Source organism: Otolemur garnettii, unplaced genomic scaffold, assembly GCF_000181295.1.
Source record: "Otolemur garnettii isolate 467f Iridium unplaced genomic scaffold, OtoGar3 scaffold00009, whole genome shotgun sequence".
Classification (NCBI taxonomy): domain Eukaryota; kingdom Metazoa; phylum Chordata; class Mammalia; order Primates; family Galagidae; genus Otolemur; species Otolemur garnettii.
The window spans coordinates 5,055,750-5,077,733 of NW_003852404.1; the positions used below are offsets into that span (position 1 = coordinate 5,055,750).

At 47.0% G+C, this 21,984-nt stretch overlaps 1 protein-coding gene across 1 annotated transcript; it reads left to right on the forward strand.

The window, feature by feature from the left end:
- Nucleotides 1-15,896: 15,896 nt before the first annotated feature.
- On the forward strand, nt 15,897-18,781 carry LOC100957278 (group IIE secretory phospholipase A2). Its single transcript, XM_003783836.1, has 4 exons — nt 15,897-15,936; nt 16,548-16,686; nt 16,852-16,958; nt 18,639-18,781. The coding sequence occupies exons 1-4, from the start codon at nt 15,897-15,899 to the stop codon at nt 18,779-18,781; spliced, it is 429 nt and encodes a 142-aa protein (XP_003783884.1).
- The last annotated feature ends 3,203 nt before the right edge of the window (nt 18,782-21,984 follow it).

The following is a 21,984-nucleotide window of genomic DNA, read 5'->3' on the forward strand; positions in this document are numbered from 1 at the left end:
CCATAACAGGGTTTTTCAACTTCACCATTATTGACATTGTAGGCTGGGTAATTCTCTTCCGTGGGGGCTGGCCTGGGCATGGTAGGATGTTTAGCAAAATCCTTGGACTGCACTGGCTGGATGCCAGCAGTAGCCTCTCTGTTGTGACAAATATATCGCCAATGTCCCCTGGGAGTCAAAATCACCCTGGTTGAGGACAGTGCATTACCATTAAGTCTCTTGACTCTGAAGCCACTCAAAACAATGTAAGTGGAATAGAAGTGGGCAATCCCTCTGTGCCAACAACATAGGCCTTTAATACCAAAAACTAAAGCCCCAGGGCCCTGGAACACAGCTTCTCAAAATCTAACCAGTCTGAAAATCACCTGGGGAATTTGGGAGGTCTGTGGGACCTACCTTATATTCAAGGTATGATTTACATCTTAGCCCAACCCCAACCAAATCAATCAAAATCTGCATTTTAACAGAACCTCATTTAAGTTCGAGGAGCACGGTCCTACCTAAGCACCCTGGAATTCAGCCAAAACTAAAATCCTAAGCTGTAGACCTGGCTAAAGAAATAGAGAAAATGTCTCAAATCCTTGTTATGCGCCCAGTGTCTGTAGCACTTGCACACAGGAAGCCTCTCTTTCTCCCCATAATAAATCCTTGCCTCAGCTATGCACACTGCCTGAAGCCCCTGTGGCCCTCTGGCCTCTGCTAAAGACCCCAGTTATTCCCTGAACATGTGCCAAGCCAGCTCCTTATAGTTCAAGTTATAATAGCCTGCACACTAAGGCCTGCATAGCCATGCCTTCACTGGCACCCCAGTGCTCACGTTTGCTAAGTCTCTGCCATAACCCTCCTGTGTCTGCTCAGATTGTCACTTGCAACTTCACCGGAATGGAAACAGCAGCTTGCTTCAAAGGCCACTTGTATTTGTTTCCCTAGTTCTACTTATTTATTTTTTAAGTTCCTAACTAACACTTCAGATTTGGGATTTGGAGGCAGGGTCATTAGATAATACCCTTTTTTCCCCTGCCCACATTTTGATCAATTAAAACACAAAAGAGGCCCCTTGTGGTGGCTCATGCCTGTAATGCTAACAGTCCAGGAGGCTGAGGCGGGTAGATTGCCCTGAGCGCAGATGTTTGAGACCAGCCTGAGCCAGAACCAGAGTTAGATCCCTGTCTCTACCAAAAAAAGCCGGGCATCGTGGCAGGGTGCCTGTAGTCCCAGCTACTTGGGACGCTGAGGCAAGAGAATCGCTTAGCCCAAGAGTTTGCGGTTGCTGTATTGCTATGATGCCACGGCACTCTACTGAGGGCCACAAGTCTCAATAAATAAAAAAATAAAAGAAAATAAATTGGAGTAGTGCCTGTGGATCAAAGGAGTAAGGTGCTGGCCCCATATGCTGGAGGTGGTGGATTCAAACCCAGCCCTGGCTACAAACTGTCAAAAAAACCCTCAAATTAAGACAATTAAAAGCCAATAAAACCTTCAAACTAAGACGATTGTAAGCAAAATTAAAAAAAAAAAAAGACAAGAGTCAGTCTGGTAAAGATCAAATTATTTCTGACTTTTAAAATATTGATTAAGGCTAAATTGCAGGATATTATAGCTTATGACCATGGAAACAATGAACTTCCTAATTCCACACCCCAGAATTACATGACTAACCTACCGACTCATGGGCAATGCCGAAAAAGGGGCAGAGCCTCTATAGCTAAGCTGGCCACCCAGCCAGGAACAGACCAGAGGACATACCCTCAGCAGGCAGGTAGCACTCAAAGAGGAAGGGGAGAGAGGGGCTGAGCTAGACACGCCCAGTCTCTTTTCCCAAACTCGTCTATCAGGTAAGAATCTCCCAGGTAGGAATGAGGGAATGGGTGGAGGGAGATCAGGAGGGTTACACAATCCATCACAATGGATGTTTTACTCATTGGGAGGAAATATCAGGATTATGGCATAAGCATTCCCTCATTAGAATGCCCATCCTTTTCTTTTTTGTTGTTGCTTTGGAGTTTTAAGGGTGGGTTTTGTTTTGTTTTATTTTTAATGAGATGAGGTCTCACTAAATTGCCTAGGCTGGACTTGAACTCCTGGACTCAAGCAGTCCTCCCACGACAGCTTTTCAAGTAGCTGGGATTATAGGTGTGTACCATCTCACCTAACTAGAATGCCCATCCTTTTATGTAACATGAAACAATCTAGTATTAGAGTTTTAAAAGCATTGTCTCCAGTGAAGCCAGAAGGGCCCGGTGCCTTTTTATCAAAAAGATTCAGCGAGTTTTCTTTTTTCTTGTTAACATATTTCTTTGACATGATCATCCTCTGCTTCCTTGGCAGTCATCCATTTGTACTTCATTATCAGGTTTAATAGTACATTTCTGAAAAGTGAGCACAGTTAGTTCTTACTTACAGGACATTGCTTTACACTATATCTTTCTCCATTAGAGAGTGACTCTATCTCTCTTAATGGTTTTTTCTGAAGATTTTCATCCAGTAATCTAAGCCTTCCATTTCTCATATTTGTAAAATCTCAAAAGACCTTTATCCATCATATAATGCCTCCTTGTAGCTTTTTATTTTGTCTGTGCTCTTACACGCATCAGATAGATTTTGCTTTTAGTGCAATCGGTAATACATACCTCCTCTTATTTTTATTTTTATTTTTATTTTTTTTTTTGTAGAGACAGAGTCTCACTTTATATACCTCTTCTTATTTAAGGAAAGATGATTTATTTTCAAAGTCATACCATATGGGCTTGTGCCATATTGCACTGTTCTGTAAATTTATCTTATATCTCATATACCCACAGTCACTTCTCACTGAATTAAATTCTTAGTGTATTTTTGTTTTTCATGTAGGTGGCTTTTTTTTTTTTTTTTTTTGAGACAGAGTTGTACTCTTTCACACTGGGTAGAGCACCATGACATCACTGTAGCTCAGAGCAACCTCAAACGCTTGGGCTAAAGTGATCCTCCTGCCTCAGCCTCCCAAATAGCTGGGACTACAGGTGCCCACCGTGATGCCCAGCTAGTTTTTCTATTTTTAGCAGAGACAGGGCCTCACTCTTCCTCAGACTGATCTCAAACTCCCAAATTTAAGCAATACACCTGCCTCAGCCTCCCAGAGTGCTAGGATTACAGGCATGAGCCACCACATTCAACCTTATGGGTGGTTTTTGTAGTGAACTTTAAACTCTTTCTCTTTTTAACCTATATCCAGAAGAACATCATATATTATTTGCCAAATTAATTTTTTCTAAATTTAAAACATTTTAACACAAATACTAAGGAATTTCATCTCTACCTCTCCTCTACCTCTCATCACCTTCTACTGTGTGATAGTTATTTCTCTGCCTACTAATCTTCCCTCCAGGAGGATTAACTTGTAGGACAGTCTCCATATCTGATTTATTTCTGTACTTAGACAAAAGCATTTACATATGTATAACAGATGTTCAATAAGTATTTAATAAATGATTACCACTGCTTTTATTATGCTGGTTGGTCTGTCTTACATATGAATTAAGCAACCCTTCAATTTCCTTGTAGGTGTGGCATAGAACCTAGCTCTATGGATTAGCCAACTATGATCAGATCCCTTCCCACCTATGGTAACTCCTGCAGATCTTATGCCATGTTGTCTATTTGCTGATTGATTTTTCCTGACATATTTCAGTGTAATCCTGCTATTAACATTTGGAGTCACTTATTTGTTTTCATCTGTTCCCAGATCACTTTGTTCTATTATCTCAACAGCTAAGGACTTGATTAACAAATTATTTCAAAGCTTAATCTGAAAATGTTCTGTGTCTGTCAAAATATATAACAAGGCAACCCTGAGTAATTGAAGACTCTGTTTTAACATTTGGTAAGGAAAATTTGGAAAGAGATGGGCCAGAGCTTGGCTGCGAATATCTCACACATGGTGTAATTTAACACTGAGTAGCATAGACTTGGGAAACGTGATGATGATGCTGGTGATAAGAATGATGGTGATGATGAGAAGGAGAAGAAATCATAAATAGGAATTTGTTTATGATGCTCAAGTGCAAAAAAAGTCACATCACCTTAATTTCCAAATCAAATCAGTTTGACTCACCTAACCCACACTTGTGGGCAATTTAAGTCATGTTTTAGGGTATAATTGCATTGTCCCCCCTTGAAGTTATAGAAGGTCAAACAATTAGATTCACAAACTCATCCTATAAAAAGTGCTGCATACTTCATTGCCGAATACTACTATGGTCACCTTTGAAGTACTCCCCTTGGCCATCTGGCAACTATAGTGATTCAGCAATAAGGTATGTAGCACTTTTCTAGGATGAGTTCGTGAATTTGTCAGTCCTTATATGATGACAGCTCTTATGGCCATTCCAGAAAAAGAATTCCAGAATTGTCTTTCAAGGTGGACTAGACACTGGGATCAATGGATAGCTTCCTAAGGGGAGTATCTTGAAGGTGACCATAATGATATTCAGCAATAAGGTAGGTAGCACTTTTTCTAGGATGAAATCTCAAACTTAATTGTCAGATTTCATGCAGACATCCTGAGAACTCATCCAGCTCAGAACATTTGGGAAAAAGTTTGTGTACACTATGGTTGCCTTTTCTGGTGACCATTTAGTGTATTTGAAATAGTGGGGCAACACCCTCTCCAAGCCAAGGTTGGTCTTGCAAATTTTTGCTCATGTTCCCAAAGCACAGCTCCTACAGTTCGACTTCCCCTCCACTCAACTCTGGCAGACATTCCTACCCAGGGGTCTCCTGAGTAGAAGTAAGACCAGATTTCTTCCACCCATGGAAATCACCTGGGATAGTCTGAATCCTTCTCAGTTTCAAATGACAGAACCTAACTCAAACTAGCATAAGTCACAAATAGAACTGTTGACTCACATAATTTGAAGGTTCATAGTGGCAGTCAAACAACAAAGTTGTATCCAAGGGTCTCCTCTCTGTGTCTCTCTCTGCCTCTCTCTTTCTTTCCCTCAGCATATTGACTTTATTCTACAGATGGCCTCTTCCATTAATTCAGGAAAGGCAATCACTAGCAGAGAATGGGCAGACCCATGTATCTAATCTAATGAAAGACTCTGGTCCAGCTGGAGTTGGATACCCATTCTTAAAATGATGCCAAGGAAGATGGAGGACTGTACTTGAGGCTTCTGTGACTTAAGTCCAACGCTGCAGTGCAAAGAGCAGTGCTCCATCACAGATAACCCTATAGGATCACATGAAAGGAATGGGAGGCATGGTTTTTCAAATAAAAAGTGGATATTATGTAAAGAGGAGGTATCAACATAAATTCCTCCTAGTATTGTATCACACACACACACACACACACACACACACACACAATGCCTAGAGCCTGGGCATCCATCCCGCCATACCACCACCACTGCCCTTCTGCAAAAAAGCAGAGAAATTCTCTAAAGAATTTCAACAAACTGGAATAGTGAGGGCAAGTAGTATGTACTTTAATGCCCATGATAAACAATCTCTCTGTGCTAGCATCACTGCCCATTAAGCATAAAGCAGAACTCACCAGGTGACAAGCCCCACCCATATATACAGAGGTACTTATTGTCAATCTAGTACCACCAGACATATGGAGAAAAAATGCAAAATGAAGGAGTCCAACAAAATAAAATAAGAGAGGTTGGAGAGGACCCAAAAGAAATAAAGGTAATTCAAGAAGGAGATAATTTATTTAAATCTCTAATTGCTACTCTCAGAAAGATTCAAGAAAATGTCACATCTATAAAATAACAATAAGAAATTATTTGAAACAGTAATTGGATAATAAGAAAGAGCCCTTAGAAAATAAAAAATATATAATATATATATAAATGATTGCTGAAATTTTAAAAATATTAAGGAAAGTTTGAAAGATAAAGTCAAGGAAATTCTAAGAAAGTAGAAGAAAAAGACTTATAACACAGAAAATATGATATGAAAACCTAAGAGATTCAGAGGATCAACCCACAAAGTGCAACAGTCTCTTCAGATTTGATAGGAATTCCAGAAAGAAAAAAAGGAGAGTGGTAATGTGGCTCAAAGGAGTAGCGCGCTGGCCCCATATGCCGGAGGTGGCAGGTTCAAATCCATCCCCGGCCAAAACTGCAAAAAAAGAAAAAAAGGAGCAAAAGAAATTCCCACAGAAACATGAGAGTTTCCCAGAGCCAAAGAATAAGTTCTCAGATTGAACAACCTCACTGAAAGCCTAGGAAAACTGATGGAAAAAAAGACTCATGCCTAGCCACATTACTGTAAAATTTTAGACCGCTAAAGATGAAGAAAGGACCCTAAAAGCTTTCAGAGATAGAAGAGGAAATAAACAGGTTATCTACAAAGGAACAAGAATCAGACTGGCATCAGACTTCTCGTCATCAACACTGGCAGGTAGAAGGCAACAGAAAAATACCTTCCACGTCCTAAGAGAAATTGCTTTTGAACTAGAACAGGGGCCAAACAACTTGCTCTGCAAAGGGCTTCTGTCATAACTAACTCAACTTTGCCAAGATAGTATGAAAGTAGCCGAATGTAATGTGTAAGTGGATGTGCATGTTTATTTACAAAAATAGGCAGCAGTCTGGATTTGGTTCACGGGCCATGGTTTGCTGACCTCTGGACTAGAGTTATTCACTCAGTAAAAATATAATGCAGCCAAGATATTTTTGAACTTGAAAGACATGGAAGTTTGCTTCTTTTCCATAGGAAATTACCTGAGGATTCAGTCCAGCAACGTAAGAAGGTAAGCTAAACTGAAGACGTAAAGTACAAAAACCATTGGCTCCAAGCCACAAAGCTAATTTAAAGAGTCCCGGAATGAATGGCAGCTGTGCCTGACGGAAAGCTGCTGTCAGCCTCTATCTCTCCTCTGAATTTAGAGGGGATATCCCGACAGAGGACGGCCTACTGGACCCCAGGCAACTCCACTGAAGATGAGATCCTATATATTCATGTAACTGACCTCAAATCAAACAAGACTCCAGTGGATTGCCTGCCCATTTCATTTCTGGTTTCTCTACCATGGGTCAGCCCATGCTTTGGGATCTAATTACCTCATCCACAATGACCACACCCACTTTATCCCCTGCAGATTCCTGTCTCTTGGCTGTGCCAACTCAGGCATCCCTCAACACTATTGAAAGAATTTCATCTGCAGCCCTTCCCACTATCATCCTTGGCTAAGAAAGAAGAGCCCTTCTTTTTTTTTTTTTAAGTTATTATGTTCCCCTCACCATCCTGGATTGACAGGAGAGGAATCCCACAATCAGAGGGCTAGTGAGAGGTGACGGGTAGGAGACAGGGTGCACAGGACCAGCTCAACCAGGAGTTGCGTCTCCCAAATGTTTTTTCATCTCTTCCTTCATGTTAAGACAGCAGGGTCCACCTTCCTGCGTCATCTGATGTGAACCAGCATTTGAAGTCACCAACCTGAGTGATGTCAGACTCACTGAGATGCCCAAATTAGCACACTGAATTACAGGGTCTTAGGCCAGGACAACCATCCCAATAAATTTAACCTCCCCCCAAATTGTGTCTGTGGTTGAGGAGGCTCAATATCTATTCCCACAATTTCTTTTCTAGAATTTTGATAATATAAATCAACAAATTCTTCCATCTTTTCGGATAACCCTTCTGTTTTTTATTCCAGAAATCCTAACCTTGAAATTGCTGTTTATTCACACCTGCACTTGTTCATCAAGTACTGAAGTCCTGCTCTGTGCCAGGCCTTGTCCTAGGGGTGCTGGGGATACAGCAGTGAACCAAAGTCACTTCCCCTGGGGATTCACTTTCTATTGGGGGATAACAGAAAAAATAAAGAAAGAAATATTATATATAGTAAGTTGGGTGGTGCCAGGGATGATAAATAATTCCCTCTTTAACCTGACGCACGACTATAATCCTCCCACTCTGGGAGGCTAAGGCAGAAGAATCACTTGAGCTCAAGAGTTTACAACAAGCCTGGGAAAGAGCAAGACACCCCTCCCCAATCCCCCAACACTGCTCCTCCATCCCCATTTCTACCAAAAATAGAAAAGCCAGTCATGCATCATGGCTGGCACTTGTAGTCCCAGGTACTTGGGAAACTAAGACAGGAGGAACACTTGAGCCCATGAGCTTGAGGTTGCTGTGAGCTATGATGACACCACCGTACACTCTAGCCTGGGTAACAGAGCAAGACCTTGTCTCAAAAAAAAAAAAAAACAACTAATGCTGTCAAAGCAACCATCCCATCATGAGGCCTCCTGATTATTGTATGTCAGCAACCATCCAGCCCCTTAGCAACTGTGGTCACCATGGGCAGCAGGTGTGCCAAATCACGCTCCCATCTCTGCCCAGTAACCTACCCTAGATTCTCTGTTTCTCTCAGGGCCTACTGTCTACAACTCTCAGCCTGGTACCAATTTCCATATTAATTCAAGTTCTCTGGTTGCAAGCTACAGCAGCTTACTCTGGCTAACTCAAGTGAAAAGGAAAGGAAGCTGGATGACTCATGAAATAGAAAGAAGACCCATCCACCAGACCTTGGGAAGGACAGAACCCAGGGAATCTGGGGAGCATGACCTGATGGACAGTCTCTTGAGGACACTGAGGACAGAATGGCTCTGCTCCAGCTGCCTCAAGCTAGTGCATCCCTCTGCCAAAGAGTCAGAGTCCCAGGAGAGAGTCTGATTGGCTGGTTTGGATTTTGTCCCCACCTTTGGGGTGGGGCCTCCTTGTGATTGGCACTTCCAACAGGACCGTATAGACTAAAGAAGGATTTTCCCCAAGGGAAAAGTGGAGTGTGGTGATATGAAAGGCAAGGAGAAGGGCTGCCAGGCAGAGAAAAACAGCGACTTCTGAGCTCATGGGCCTCTGTAGACATGCTCCTGCTGCATTGCCCTCCTTGAACGTCACCTGAACATGTTCTCTTTCAAGGACCAGCTCAGGTGATGTCCTGTCTGCAGCTCTTGTAGAAGGCAGAATTAATTTTCCCTCTGTGCTCCATACCACACCTCTGCCACAAATGCTCACACATTTGCTGACCGGTCCCCACTGGGATCAGCTCTTAGTCTTCTTAGCTAGCACAGCATTAGAAATGTAAATGTTTGCTAAATTGAATGTGTTGAATTCTTTTGTTTCCCTGTAAGGATGTGATAACCATTAATTCCTACCTGTTTTGAGCATCTCCAGGCATCAGTGGGGCGTTTGCTGCTCTAGTCAATTTCTGGCAGCTCCATTATTTATACTGGAAGATTTGCCAGGCACACCTGAGCTGGTTTGCTTTGTTTGTGAGAGGCGTTCTTTGTTTTTGCGTCTTCTCTGGCTGGTTTTTCTTTAGGGTTGTCATTTCTCTTTGTTTAAGGGATTTGGGTTGTTTGTTTTGTGTCCTGGCTGACAGGAAGACACGGTGAGCAGGTGAGCCAGTGAGCCGTGATATGCTGACCTCCAGGATATCACTTATGTACCTTCCAACAATTTACAACAGCAAAATTCATATGATTAAGACTCGGGGGCTTACAGCAAATATCTTCAGAATTGCCCAAATCCAGTTCAGGTTCTTCTGGATTTTTCTCTAGGAGTAGTTTCAGCTCCACAATTTTATTGAATTGGCTTGGATTTGGTTTTTCTCCCCAACTTCCCAACAGTGGGCCCTTCTTCCTGCCCCACCTCCAAACTAATAGGCATTTCTGGATTTACGATAGCTGGTTCTAGAAATGCCCTTGTTTCTGGAAACGCAGTAGTGAACAGGATATACGTTGTTTCTGCAGGATCCATTCTCCCTGTTGACACCTTCCTTACAGAACTACATTTTTGTTTAAGGAGCCACTCCTTGCATATGGTGAAGTGTCTGATGTAAAAGAATTCAAACTCTGCAAAACAATTCTGAGCTGAATATGTGTGGCCAGAGCCCAGAGAGCCGTGCCCAAGAAGCTTTGAACAAGTGTCGGGTTACAGTTTGGTTTCATAGGTTTCAGAGATCCAGAATTACACATAAAGTCATAAATCAATACATGGTGGGCAAATATTGGTTTGGCCCCCAAAGGCAGGACATCTCAAAGCAGGGAATTACAGGTTATAGGTGGGTTTAAAGATTCTTTAAGTGGTTAAAGAAATGAGGATTTGTCTAAAGGTTTGGACTATTTTAAGTTAAGGAAGTCAGTTGTTCAGAGACAAGCCACCAGACATATACCAGACACGTACACAGACTCAAGTGATCTGTTAAGTAAATTGGTGGCCTGCAGGAATGATTTAAGCTTTGCCTTGCGTAGCTTTGGGCCTGTTAATAAGTTACAAAGGATATTTCCAAGAAGGGAGAGGGGCAGGACTAAGTATGTCTGAACTCCTTCCCCACAGCCAGCAATTCAGCTTTAGGTTATTTCTGGGGTCCCCTTGGCCAAGGGGGGTCAACTCAGTCATCTGGGGAGCTTAAGGTTTTATTTTAGTTCACAATAGCAATTGTGCCATTGGGTGAGCCCCAAAGGTTAAGTCAATCAGCTTCTATATTATCACCTTTGTGACAATCCATTGGAACAAAGCTGAAGACTTGTGTGCAATGACTGTGGTAAGCTGTCCTCTAGTCCCCACCCCACTGTGAGTGGGCCCTAGTGGCACTTGTACCCATCTTCCGAATATGAGAGAAGCCAACCTAAGAACAAAGACGACCCTAGGAGAGAACAGGATAGAAAGAACTGCAAAGGAAACAGAGCCAAGGCCGTGATCCAACCACACCTGAAAGCCATCATACCTCCAGACTCTTCCCTGGCTCAAGCCAATTGACCGTTTCATTATCTAATTTAGGAAAATTGGTTCTTTTGTTGCTTGCAATGGAAAGCACTAATATACAAATATATATTATCATATAAAAAGCAACTTAACAAATATGCATATCTTCTTTCCTTTATTGATTCAGCAAACATCTATTAAGCACTTTTTCTGTGCTAAGCACTGAGAATAGGATGATGAATCTTCTACTGTCATGGAGCTTAGCATCTAAAAATGGAGAGAGATAGGCCAGGTGTGGTGGTTCATGCCTCAGCACTAATGTCGCTCCATCCAAGAAGACTTATCAGCTAAGATGATGTTCATGGCTATAAAGAATAACTCCCCAAACTCTTGGGCTCAAAGCAATTCTCTTGTCTCAGCCTCCCTGGTAGCTGGGACTACAGGCGCCCATCACAACACCTGGCTATGTTTTAGAGATGAGGTCTCACTCTTGCTCGGGCTAATCTTGAACTCCTGAGCATAGGCAATCCACTTGCCTTGGCCTCCCAGAGTGCTAGGATTGCAGGTGTGAACCACTGCGCCTGGCCTCTCTCCTTTTATTTTGATATTTTTTTGAGACAGAGTCTCACTCTGTTACCCTGGGTAGAGTGCCATGACATCATAGCTCACAGCAACCTCATACTCTTAGGCTCAAACGATCCTCCTGCCTCAGCCTCCCCAGTAGCTGGGGTGATAGGTGTACATTACCATGCCTGGCTAGTTTTATTATTTTTAGTAGAAAAGTGGTCTCACTCATGCTCAGGTTGGTTTCAAACTCCTAAGTTCAGGTGATATACCTGCCTTGGCATCCTAGTGTGCTGAGATGGGAAGGAGATCACTAGATAAAGAGGAGAGAGTGTGAGGTGCAGCATGCCAGGTGGCCTTCCCAGCCTGAGAAGGAGCACGGTGTATATGAGGATTTAAAAGAAGACGACTGCCCTGTACAACTCCCACACATCATCACTATGCTGGGCAAGTCACTGCCGCCGCCCAGCCTTGATGCTGCAGCGTGGCTGTCGCCTTCTCTATTTGTCTCTTGCCTGGGCCCTTATTCCTTGAGAGCCTGATGGGTTACATATCGATTGTCATTTATACCTCATGTGTATAAATGTGTGTGTACACTGTACGAGGGACTGAGTGTGCAGTAATCTCAGAGAGGCTGACTAACTTACTCAAGGTCACAGAACTACTAAGGGACTTGAACTCAGATCTTTTTGTCCAAAGTTCGTGCACGGACAAAACATATCATCATGATATGTTCTTAAACTCCTGCCTTCAGCTGATCCTCCCACCTTGGCCACTCAAAGTGCTGGGATTGCAGGTGTGAGCCACTGCGCCCAGCCTATCACGGTGTGTTAATATGTATGGTATACTACCTGCTGCACTCACAGTTGCATCCGTCCCAGCAAACTCACAGGTGCTCATGCCACACACCTGCCCGCACCTGCTCCCCAATCTTCCCCTCCTCCACCAGCCTCCCTCCACCTCCCTCACCTCCTCTCTGGGGTCAGACCAGTGCACCCAAGAAGGCACAGGGATGTGCTCACCACCCTCCTGTGCTCCACTCCACATCCTGGGGCATCCCAGCACAGCCTGCTCTTGTCATGGGATATGTGCAGGGCACTAGGGTCTGTGCAAAGCACTAGTAGCTGGCCTCCCCCTTCCTCGCTGGTTCTCCTGCTCCTTCTTTGCTCAGCAGCCAGAACTATCTTTTCCAAATGCAGACATGAGGGGTTAATAGAAGGACAAGATCTCAGGGTCAGCTTCCCAGAAAATCATACCCTTTAAGGCCCACTCACCACCAGCCCCAGGTACCTCAGCTTCCTTTCTGCCTTTCCTGGGTGCTACCTCCCTTAGACCACAGGACCTTTGCACAGGCTGCCCCTCTATTTAAATTCTCTCCACTTCCCTCTCTACCTAATTAACTTCTGGAGCTCTCTGTTCGATCATTTCTTCTGCAGAGAACCCCTCATTAACCTCTTTCCCTGATCAGACACCCCTGCAAAACACTCTCAAAGCCCCTTGGAAATTTCTGTGAAGCTGCTTATCCCTATTTGTAAGTATCTGTTCAGTATGTATGACTGATCTCTCTCTCCCCACTGGAGTGTGAGCTCCACGAGGGCAGATTTTGCCCTCTGGTGTATCCCCAGCACGCAATGGGCCCCCAACGTAGTTTATTGACTCAAGGAGCAATTAATAGTCCTGGGGATAAGGTTATCCCACTCTACTCAGAGAGGCCTATAGGATCGTTAAAGCCAGTGTTTCTCAACCTTTTTATGTCAGGCACACTTGAACGTCATGCTTAAATTATGTTGCTAAAAAAAAAAGTAAAAAATATATACTTACTGTGCTTCAAACGTCTTTTAAATTATTAATTAATCATCTTTAAAAATGTTTGCGCCCCATCTAGGATCCCCTCATGGGACACCAGTGTGCCAAGGCACACCGGTTGGAAATCACTGCTTCAAGCTATGGGGGAAGCAACACGAGGCTATGACAAGAAGTAATAAAATGAAGCAGATTAAGGGCCCTTGCCACAGCGCCACAGCACAGGGACTTAGCAAGGGGTGGTCATTTGTTCTGCCATTTTTATTGTTGGGGGGATGCTGATGACTATGGTGGTGACGGCAATGATGCCGATGATAATAAGGATAATGGTGATGACAGCAATGATGGTGACTTCTTGCCAAAAGAGATGTTTACACCAAGAAAAAGAAGGCATTGCTGAGAGTCTGGACCCTGTTTCCTCCACTCATCTTCACCCCCAACCACCCTCCATCATGAAAATTAAAATCCATCAAATGGGATCAATAATCCTCTCAAATGCTGAGAGCCCTGGCCCAACTGCTTCCTATATCCCCGTCGGAGTAAGTGCTTTGAGCTCCCAGGTCAGCAGCTGCCTCCTCTGCGGCCAGGGAATGGAGGAGGGGAGAAGGGACCCAGTATTTATAGGCAAAGCCTCCTGCAAAGGACTTTACTCATTTCCTTCCCTTTTCATCAGGTCTTCAACCCTGAAGGTCCGTCTAATTATCTCCATTTTATGGATGACAAAGCTGGGCTCAGAGAGGTGATGGGACCAGCCAAGATCACACAGCCCATAAATGGAGGTGCTAACAATACCCACGCGCTGGGTTTGCTGGTCCTTTCTGCAGTATTTATGCCAAGGGTATAAAGACCATAAAACCATCTATCTTTCCCAAATGACTGAAACTATCCCCCAATTCCAACTCCTCCCAACACTCTGGCTTCAAACCTCAGCTAGGAACACCTCCACCTAGAAGCCTGCCTGGTTTCCCTGCCTGGCTCTGGCCAGGTAGGCCATCACTTTCTGCCACAGGTAGCAACCTGCAGGGGCTTGCAGGATTCAAAATGGGTCACAAAAGGGATCACCCCAGAAACCTGTCCCTTCCTGGGAAACACCCCGTAAGCTGTAGCCACAATGGCTATGGGGCAAACCTCCCAGAGAATCAAAGCTAATTTTCAGTTGTTTAGGAGATGGCTCCTCAGTGACTCACTGTTTGGGTTCTTAGAATCCAGGCCAGGAGCCAGGAGCTGCTGGGAGATGCCCTTGTTAATATCAAAAGGAAACTGTGAGCAAACCTGACCCTGGGCAGGTGGACTACCCTCTCTGGCCCTGTCTCCTCCCCAAGTCTTCTCTAAAGTGGATTGAGGGGAGCCCAGCATGGAAAGAGTCCCAGGAGGAGTTATTAGCAGGAAATGAATGGGAGGAGCAGGTATTTACTGGGCTTTACCCTATGTTAAAAACCTTTCATCCCAAATCCTGGCCACAGGATCCCTCCCATGCGAAAACAACCCTCCTGTCTCTGCTTACTCCAGCATGAAACGTCCCCAGGACTCATCCTCTGCCTGAGTGGGGTCAGGGAGTTTGTGTCTGGATTCCTGTCTGCTGGGGTAGGAGACCCAGCCTTGGCCTGTCTGGTCTCCTCTCCAGAAGAGAGACTGACACCAGCTTCCCCCACCACCCTCCCGACCAGCTCCTGAAGCCTGAAGCCTGGTGGTTAAATTCAGGGCCACAGCACAACTTTTGTCATGGGTCCCAGGCACTTTGACCTTCATGGGTCCTTTCCTCTATATTAAAAATTAAATTTTATGACTATCTTGGTTTTGAAGACTACTATAACCCAGGCTGGATTATACCCATTCTTCTGATTTTATAAGAAATTAAAACATTTTGCGGGTATAGGGGGTGAGCTTCGAAAAGTATTATGGGTCTAAGCCTGGCTTCTCCTGTGCCCAATAGATAAGTCTGCCCTGGATGGGCTGCCTGGGCCCACATCCTGGCTCACATTTTAGGCATGTGGCTCAGTTCCCTCCTCTGTAAGATGAGGTGATTGTAGGACTCACGTCATGAGACTGTGTGAGGGCTCACCGGGATCTTGCATCTGAGGGGCTAAGCGGGGTGCCGGGCTCATGGCAAGCTCTTAATCGGGGCCAGCTGCTGTTGTCGGTTGCATTGGAGTTTTCTATCCTCCTGAGAAGGAAACAGTGAGATGCCTTCTGTCCCCATAATATAAACAGGAAAACTGAGGTTTCAAGTAAGGGAAGGGACCTGCCAGAAGCCACATCACAAATGGCAGAACTCCAAGGCCATGGACCCAGCAGCTCCCAGGCCTGCATCCTGATCAACCAGCCTGGTCAAATCATCCCAGTCATGGACCAGGACGGCGAGAAAGGGGGAGGAGAGTGGCCAGCCAGGGGCATCTTCGGTTCTGCCTGAGTGGGAATACAGAAACCAGACAGACTTGGCCCTTGGCACTTCTAGCTGTGACAATTGAACTTTCCCAGCTTCTCGGGCCCCAATTCCCACATCAGTCAAGTAGGAATGAGGAAAAAATAATAAGAATGAACAGCATCTGCACAGCCCCCAGCTCACAGCTCAGTCAGTGGGATCAAGCCCCAGGATCGCCCCCCACCTCCGGCACCACCCAGAAGCAGAGAGTGCACAGCTGGCCCCTCCCCCGGGGACTGGGCCAAAGTGGAAGAACCATTGCATCACTGGGTGCTCAGGGGTTAATGATGGGGAGTGAACCAGACCTGGGTATTTAACTACATGGGAGGTGGCTGAGATCGGAGGTGACCCTGCGGCTTTCTCCTGCTGGTGCCTTGGCCCCCTCTCACTCCCCTCCCCCAGCATGAAGCCTCCCTCTGTCCTGATCTTCCTTTGCCTCCTGGGTAAGTGACCTGTGTGACCTTCAGCCTTCCCCAGGGTGCCCCTGGGCCTGGCCTTGCAAAGGCCTGGTGGGCACCAAATACTACAGGCTACTGCCACTTCCACCCCAGCCAATGGTGGCTGGAGGAGAGGGCATAAGGGAGAGCAGATGCACCTGGCTGGGATAGGTGGGGGTCTGGCGGATCCCTGGGCACACCTGGGGCCCCTTCTGCACCCTTGTTTCTAGTTTGGACTCCAGCCTACCTTGGTGGGCCAAAATGAGCTCCACTGACAAACCATCAAGGGGGCGATTAGCAAATGTGTGCAGTGTTTCCCAGGAGACTGGAGAGACACAGAGCTCCTGGAGGAAGCTAGTGGGAGCCTCTGGAAGGGGAGAATGGTGACATTCTGGAAGGTAACGGGAGAGAGTAGCAGATGCTGGGGTCTCGGGTGTAATGGTGTCATCAGTGACATTACTTATCACCACTGCTGAGGTGCTGCTACTTTGGTGGGAGGCTAGGTCAACTGGACAATTGGAGAGATGCTAGAATCAGATTTGAGGGGATTCATGGGAGCTGGCTACAGAGAGCAAGGGGGCCCTGAGGGTCTGGTGGTGCTAGCCTTCCCTCCACAGTGGTCCTGGCCGGTGGGAACCTGGTCCAGTTTGGGATAATGATCGAGAAGATGACAGGGAAGTCAGCACTGCAGTACAATGACTACGGCTGCTACTGTGGTATCGGTGGCTCACACTGGCCAGTAGACCAGACAGACTGGTGAGGACATGGCTGGCAAGGGACAATTGCTGGGGGGTGGGAGGGTCTGGGGCACCTATGAAGTGAAGAATGACCTCTCCCTTGAGCTCCTGTGGGCCCAGGCCCCCAGAGCTCTGGGCCAGCTCAGTCTCACAGGCCCCTCCAGGCTGACCATGACCCTCACAGGTGTTGTCAGGCCCATGACTGCTGCTATGGGCATCTGGAGAAGCTGGACTGTGAACCCAAAATGGAAAAGTATCTCTTCTCTGTCAGCAGGCGCAACATCTTCTGTGGTAAGTGCACAGCCCTGTGACCCACACATCCAGGGGCAGCTTGAGATAGGAGCCCCCTCATGATGGTGACCTTGGGCCCCACTAGGGCCAGGCCCTGGGCTAAAGCATGGGGTGTCCAGTCACCATGTCATAGCGGGAAGGCCCAGATGCTCAGCTGGCATGCAGGCGAGAGAAGCCGGGCCCCTCAGTGCAGTCCCCAGCTCCTGCCTTGACCCCTGGTGCTTCCTCCTCACCCAGAGCCACTTCCAGCTCCAGCTTCAGGCCAGAGGAGCTGAGTGGGCTGGTCTGAGCCAGGCCCTGGAGGAGCTGGACTCACACAACCCCCCCAGGGCCTGGGCTGGGGCTTTGATTTGGGACAAGTAAACCCTGTTCCCAAAGGCTGTCAGGCTGGGCCCATTTGCTCAATTGCCTTCTGCCTAAGTCCACTTGGACCAATTAGCTTCCCTCTGGTCCCTGGCCCAGGGAAGCAGCCTAAACCCAGATCAGAGAGCCAGGCCTTCGTCCTGTTACAAAGCTGGGAGCAACTTGGAAGGAGGGCAGGGCTGGGCAGGTGTGTGGTGCGGGGCAGAGGATCTGGGAGGTCAGAGAAGACTCAGCTCAGACTCCAAGGTCTGCCCTGAGAGAAGCAGAGCTCCTGCGCCATCCACTCAGCAGTGGTATCAAGTAGCGTTCGGCTCCCCAGGGCTTCATGCAAGGCTACCTGGCAGGAGAGGTGAGGGAGGACACAGGTGGCTGGGGATACAAGCTCTAGATTCTACTCAGGGCTTCACCTTCTACTTGCCGTGTGACACAACCTCAGGAAAGTCTCTGCTACCTCATCTGTAAGATGGTTGGTCACACCCACGTTCCCAACTCAGTCCAGCTTCTGGCAAGAACCCCGCAAAGGACACTGACTGATACAGCGTCAGGTCCCTTCCCACTCTGAGTTTCGCTGAAATAGTAGGCATGGGCAGGACATTGACGGGAAATGAAGGCACTGGACCGAGGGGCGGGATGCAGTCCCGGGGACCAGAGGGAGCCAGAGCCGCTCTGGGCAGCAGAGGCAACTGCAGCAGAGGGAGGAGGAGGCGCCGATGGGCCCCTCATACTACAGGGCTGACACCAGCTTTGCGAAGAGTGGGTCGGGGCCAAAGTCTGACTGCCAGTCTGGGCATGGGTGGGGGAATGGGCTCCATCTACAGTGATGGGGGCAGCCAGAAGGTCCTGAGCAGACCCCTAGCTTTGGTCCCAACTGTGGGTGCAGGCTGCTCCAGGACAGGCTATCTGCATGGGGCTGCTGTCATCACTTGGCTGGCCTCTGCTTGATGGTGGCAACCCACAGTCAGCAATGCCCCTCACCCAGGGGGAGGTCCTAGAAACACGCCAGGCCGGGGGCAGATGAGAGTCAGTGAACCTAGTGGCCTTCCTGGGGTGGGAGAGGACTCAGGGCAGTCAGGGTGGGCTTGAGAGGTGAAAACTGCAAGGGCAAACTGCTGGCGTCCCCACGTCCCTGGCCCCCCGGCATGCCCTGTTTGTCTCTCACCCATCCCTGTGACACCATGAGCATGGGCCCCACTGTGAGTATGGGCCCCCATACAGACTTGGAACATGGATCCAGGAGCAGCCAGGAGCTACCATGTCTGTCCATGTCTGACAGCACAGTCCTGAGCCTCCGTCCCTGACTCACTTTGTCCCATCCAGCCGGCAGAACTGCCTGCCAGCGGCAGACGTGCATGTGTGACAGGAGGGCTGCCCTCTGCTTTCGCCACAACCTGGGGACCTACAACCGCAAATATGCCCATTATCCCAACAAGCTGTGCACTGGACCTACCCCGCCCTGCTAGGGCTACACTGGGACTGTTCCATGCTGCCCTGGTCTCCCACCTCAGGCTGCTATGGTCCCAGGCCTGGAGAAGTTGGCACCAAAGCCCCTCCCTCTGAAAAACTCCTTTCCTGCAAACCCATCCCTTCCCGAGAGCGTCCAGACGTGGCCTGGGCCACCCCCAGCCTCTGAGAGTACGCCTTCTCCTCGGAAGAGCCTTGCCTGGGACCCTAGGACCCCTTGGCACCCAGAAGACACTACAACAAACTCCTCAGATCTCTGTTCCCTCTTCTGAATAAGTGGATACTGTTTTCCTATAATTCTGATACTTTTTTATTCTTAGATTCTATCATTCTAGGATGTACTTAGCCCTCAGTTTCAGTTTTTGTTTTAGTTCATTAACTTTTTGGGAGCACTTCCCACATACCAGCAACTTGCTAAGCCCTAGGTACAGGGAGGACATACCTGACATGGGGGCTCTGCCAGTAGTCCCAACGGTGAGTCCTTTTCATTTTTCCACAGCAGTACATTTCCATAATTCTCTTTTCCGAACATTCCACGATCTTATCCAAGATAATAATGGCAATCTCTGGAAGGAAGAATTTTAGCCACATGGCTTAATGAGAGAAGCATGAAAAATCCAACCTAAAACATTGTCCCCACCATTGGCAAAGACTGACTGAGAGTGGAAAGCAGTTCCACGTCATCTTGTCCAAACTTTTTCTTTGACAGACGGGCATCTGGGGGGAGCAGTGCCAGAAATGGCCAGGGTGTCCCCTCGCTCCCGGGTCCTTCACTTCTTCATGCTCTGGTGTGGCCATATTCATCAGACACTAATAGTTTTCATCTTGGAGAGATCAGAGCGCCCAGCACAGGCCTACAGTGAGGACACACAGTGGAGTCAGCTTCCTGATACGGGGAGGAGAGGAGGAAAGAGTTCAAATTCCTGGGCTGATTCCCACCTCCTGACTCCAGAGCCATGAAAAAGCTAACACACCAAAGGATTCCGGGCAGGAGGAATTCAGCCCCATCCGGGAAGCCATATAGTCCCACAGGCTTCACTTCTAATACAGGTACGATATCCTCATTCTCTACTAACGCTGATGATGTCTTATGTCACATTACATCTGCTGAGCTATTCAATGAGGGGAAGCCCCTACAAGGGCAATGCACAGAGCAGAGCTCACAGTGGACACCCAGTGAACCTTCACACCCTTCGTCCTCTTCATGGCATGTGTGTGACATTCAGGACTTGGAAGGCAGGAAGGAGCATGAAGAAATCTAAGGTGAAGACACTGTGTGCTAGCAGAAGAAAATTGGGGACAAGGACAGGGGCAGGTGCGTGCACCCTGTTGTTGTCACTGACTCAAATCCTATTGGCCACGTCTTAAAGCAAAAATGGCTTCTGTTGGGGAAGAGTGTGGCCTTCAGGCCAGCAGGTCCCGGGAAAAGTGGTCCTGAGGCGCCCTCTGGTGTCCATTCAGGCTACTAGGAAGAAACCTAAATTCGGTGTAAACCTAGATTTCCCTGTGTTGGGAGGGCAAAGCGTGCTTCTGGGCTGGGGAAATTGGGCCTCTTGCATTTTCAATAACGGATATACTGAGAGATCACCGAACAAGGCCTCACGACCATCTTAGGAGGAGGATGTCACTACAGAAACAGGAAATGCAGAAAGAAGGATCTGTCTGGTCAGGATGGAGAAGGGTCACTTACATCCAGGCATGATGGATTTAAGGTACTGATGGGACAAGTACCTGGTGACCTCAAAGTTGCATAACTCTCTTACAAACTGAAAATTGGAACTTGGGACCAAGACACCAGCGCATCCTGTTGCAACCCCTGCCCCATCCCACCCAAACCAAGCTGTAGAGTCCTTTGGCCACAGATCAGCTCTTACCCTTTGCTTTCCTGGGGCTCAATAAATATTCAGAGAATGAATCAAGGAGTCTGTCCAAATTCTGTTTGTGTGTGCATGTATCTATTGTACAATTGCTTAATTCCCAGCAGCAGACTTGTGGAAAGGACGGAGAAAAGGCAAAGAGAACCCTGACCTTGAAGTCAGAGGTTCCAGATACAGACATTTGCTCTCCCACTGCTCAGTGTGGTCTACGGGCAGCTGGGCAGCAGCAGGGATCTTGTTACACGTACAGAATCCTGGACCTGCCCGCAGACCTGCTGAATCAGAATCTGTAGGTGAACAAGACCCCCAGGTGACTGGTGTGCGCATTAAAATCTAAGAAGTGCTGATAAATGCCACGGCCTCCGTCTCTGCCTTTGTCAGATGAAACAATGACATTTCCCTAGCAGGTTGCTGTGGCAAGGTCTGAATAAGTCAGCATGTATGAATGTGCACAAGTGATGTCTGCCTAGCACAGAATGAACACTTGTGTGTTTTGTGGATAAATGAAGAGTATACATAACAGTTGCTAACACTTACTAAGCTCTCGGCATTTACCAGGCACTATTGCTAATACACAGAGTGCTTTCTGTGTATTAATTCATTGAATGAGTGAATGAGGCAAGGACAAGGCTGGGAATGGGACATTGTTAGCTGGATATATCAGAGCCTGCCTCTCCAGTTTTTATGGAGTCTACACTAGCAAGTGCTACGACAGAGCTAAGGAGAGTTTCGGGGTCCGATGTTCCTAAGCCTCCATCCTTCCTCGCCTCCATCCTGTCCACCGATGGCAGCTTGATTTTCATGTCACCCCTCTGACTCTGAACCATCAATGGCTCCCAGGTGCCCACCAGCGCCTGGCATTCAAGGCTGAGTGTACCATCTGCTTTGTCAGCCTCTATCCAGCCTATCTATTTACCTACACTCCTTGCCAATCCGGGACGTGCCTACTGCTTTCCAACCTTCATGTCTTTGTGACTCATCACCATGCTGAAATCTCAAATGCCACCTTTCCATGAAACTTTTCCAACTGGAGATTTCACCCTTCTCTGAACCGCCAAGCATTGTTTATACCTTCCCTAGCCCTGCATACCCTGGTTATCTGGGTTCTTGCAAGATGGAGGCAGACCACCCTGGGTTCAAATCCTGCCTCTGCTACCAATCTGTGATTTGGGCCAGTTATTTATTCCTTCAGTTACTTCAAATAATGGGAATAGAACTACCAGCCTCAAGGGGTAGTGTTAAGATTTAAATGAGACTATATATCCAAGGAACTCAAGGCAATATAGATACTCCGTCTATGCCAGGTCTCCTGTCTTTCTGTTCCC

Bases quoted from the DNA above. Each gene is read 5' to 3' on its own strand.
- LOC100957278 (XM_003783836.1), top strand. From the start codon at position 15,897: ATGAAGCCTCCCTCTGTCCTGATCTTCCTTTGCCTCCTGG. The intron at 16,687-16,851 runs GTGAGGACATGG...TGACCCTCACAG, and splicing joins CCAGTAGACCAGACAGACTG to GTGTTGTCAGGCCCATGACT. The intron at 16,959-18,638 runs GTAAGTGCACAG...TGTCCCATCCAG, and splicing joins CAGGCGCAACATCTTCTGTG to CCGGCAGAACTGCCTGCCAG.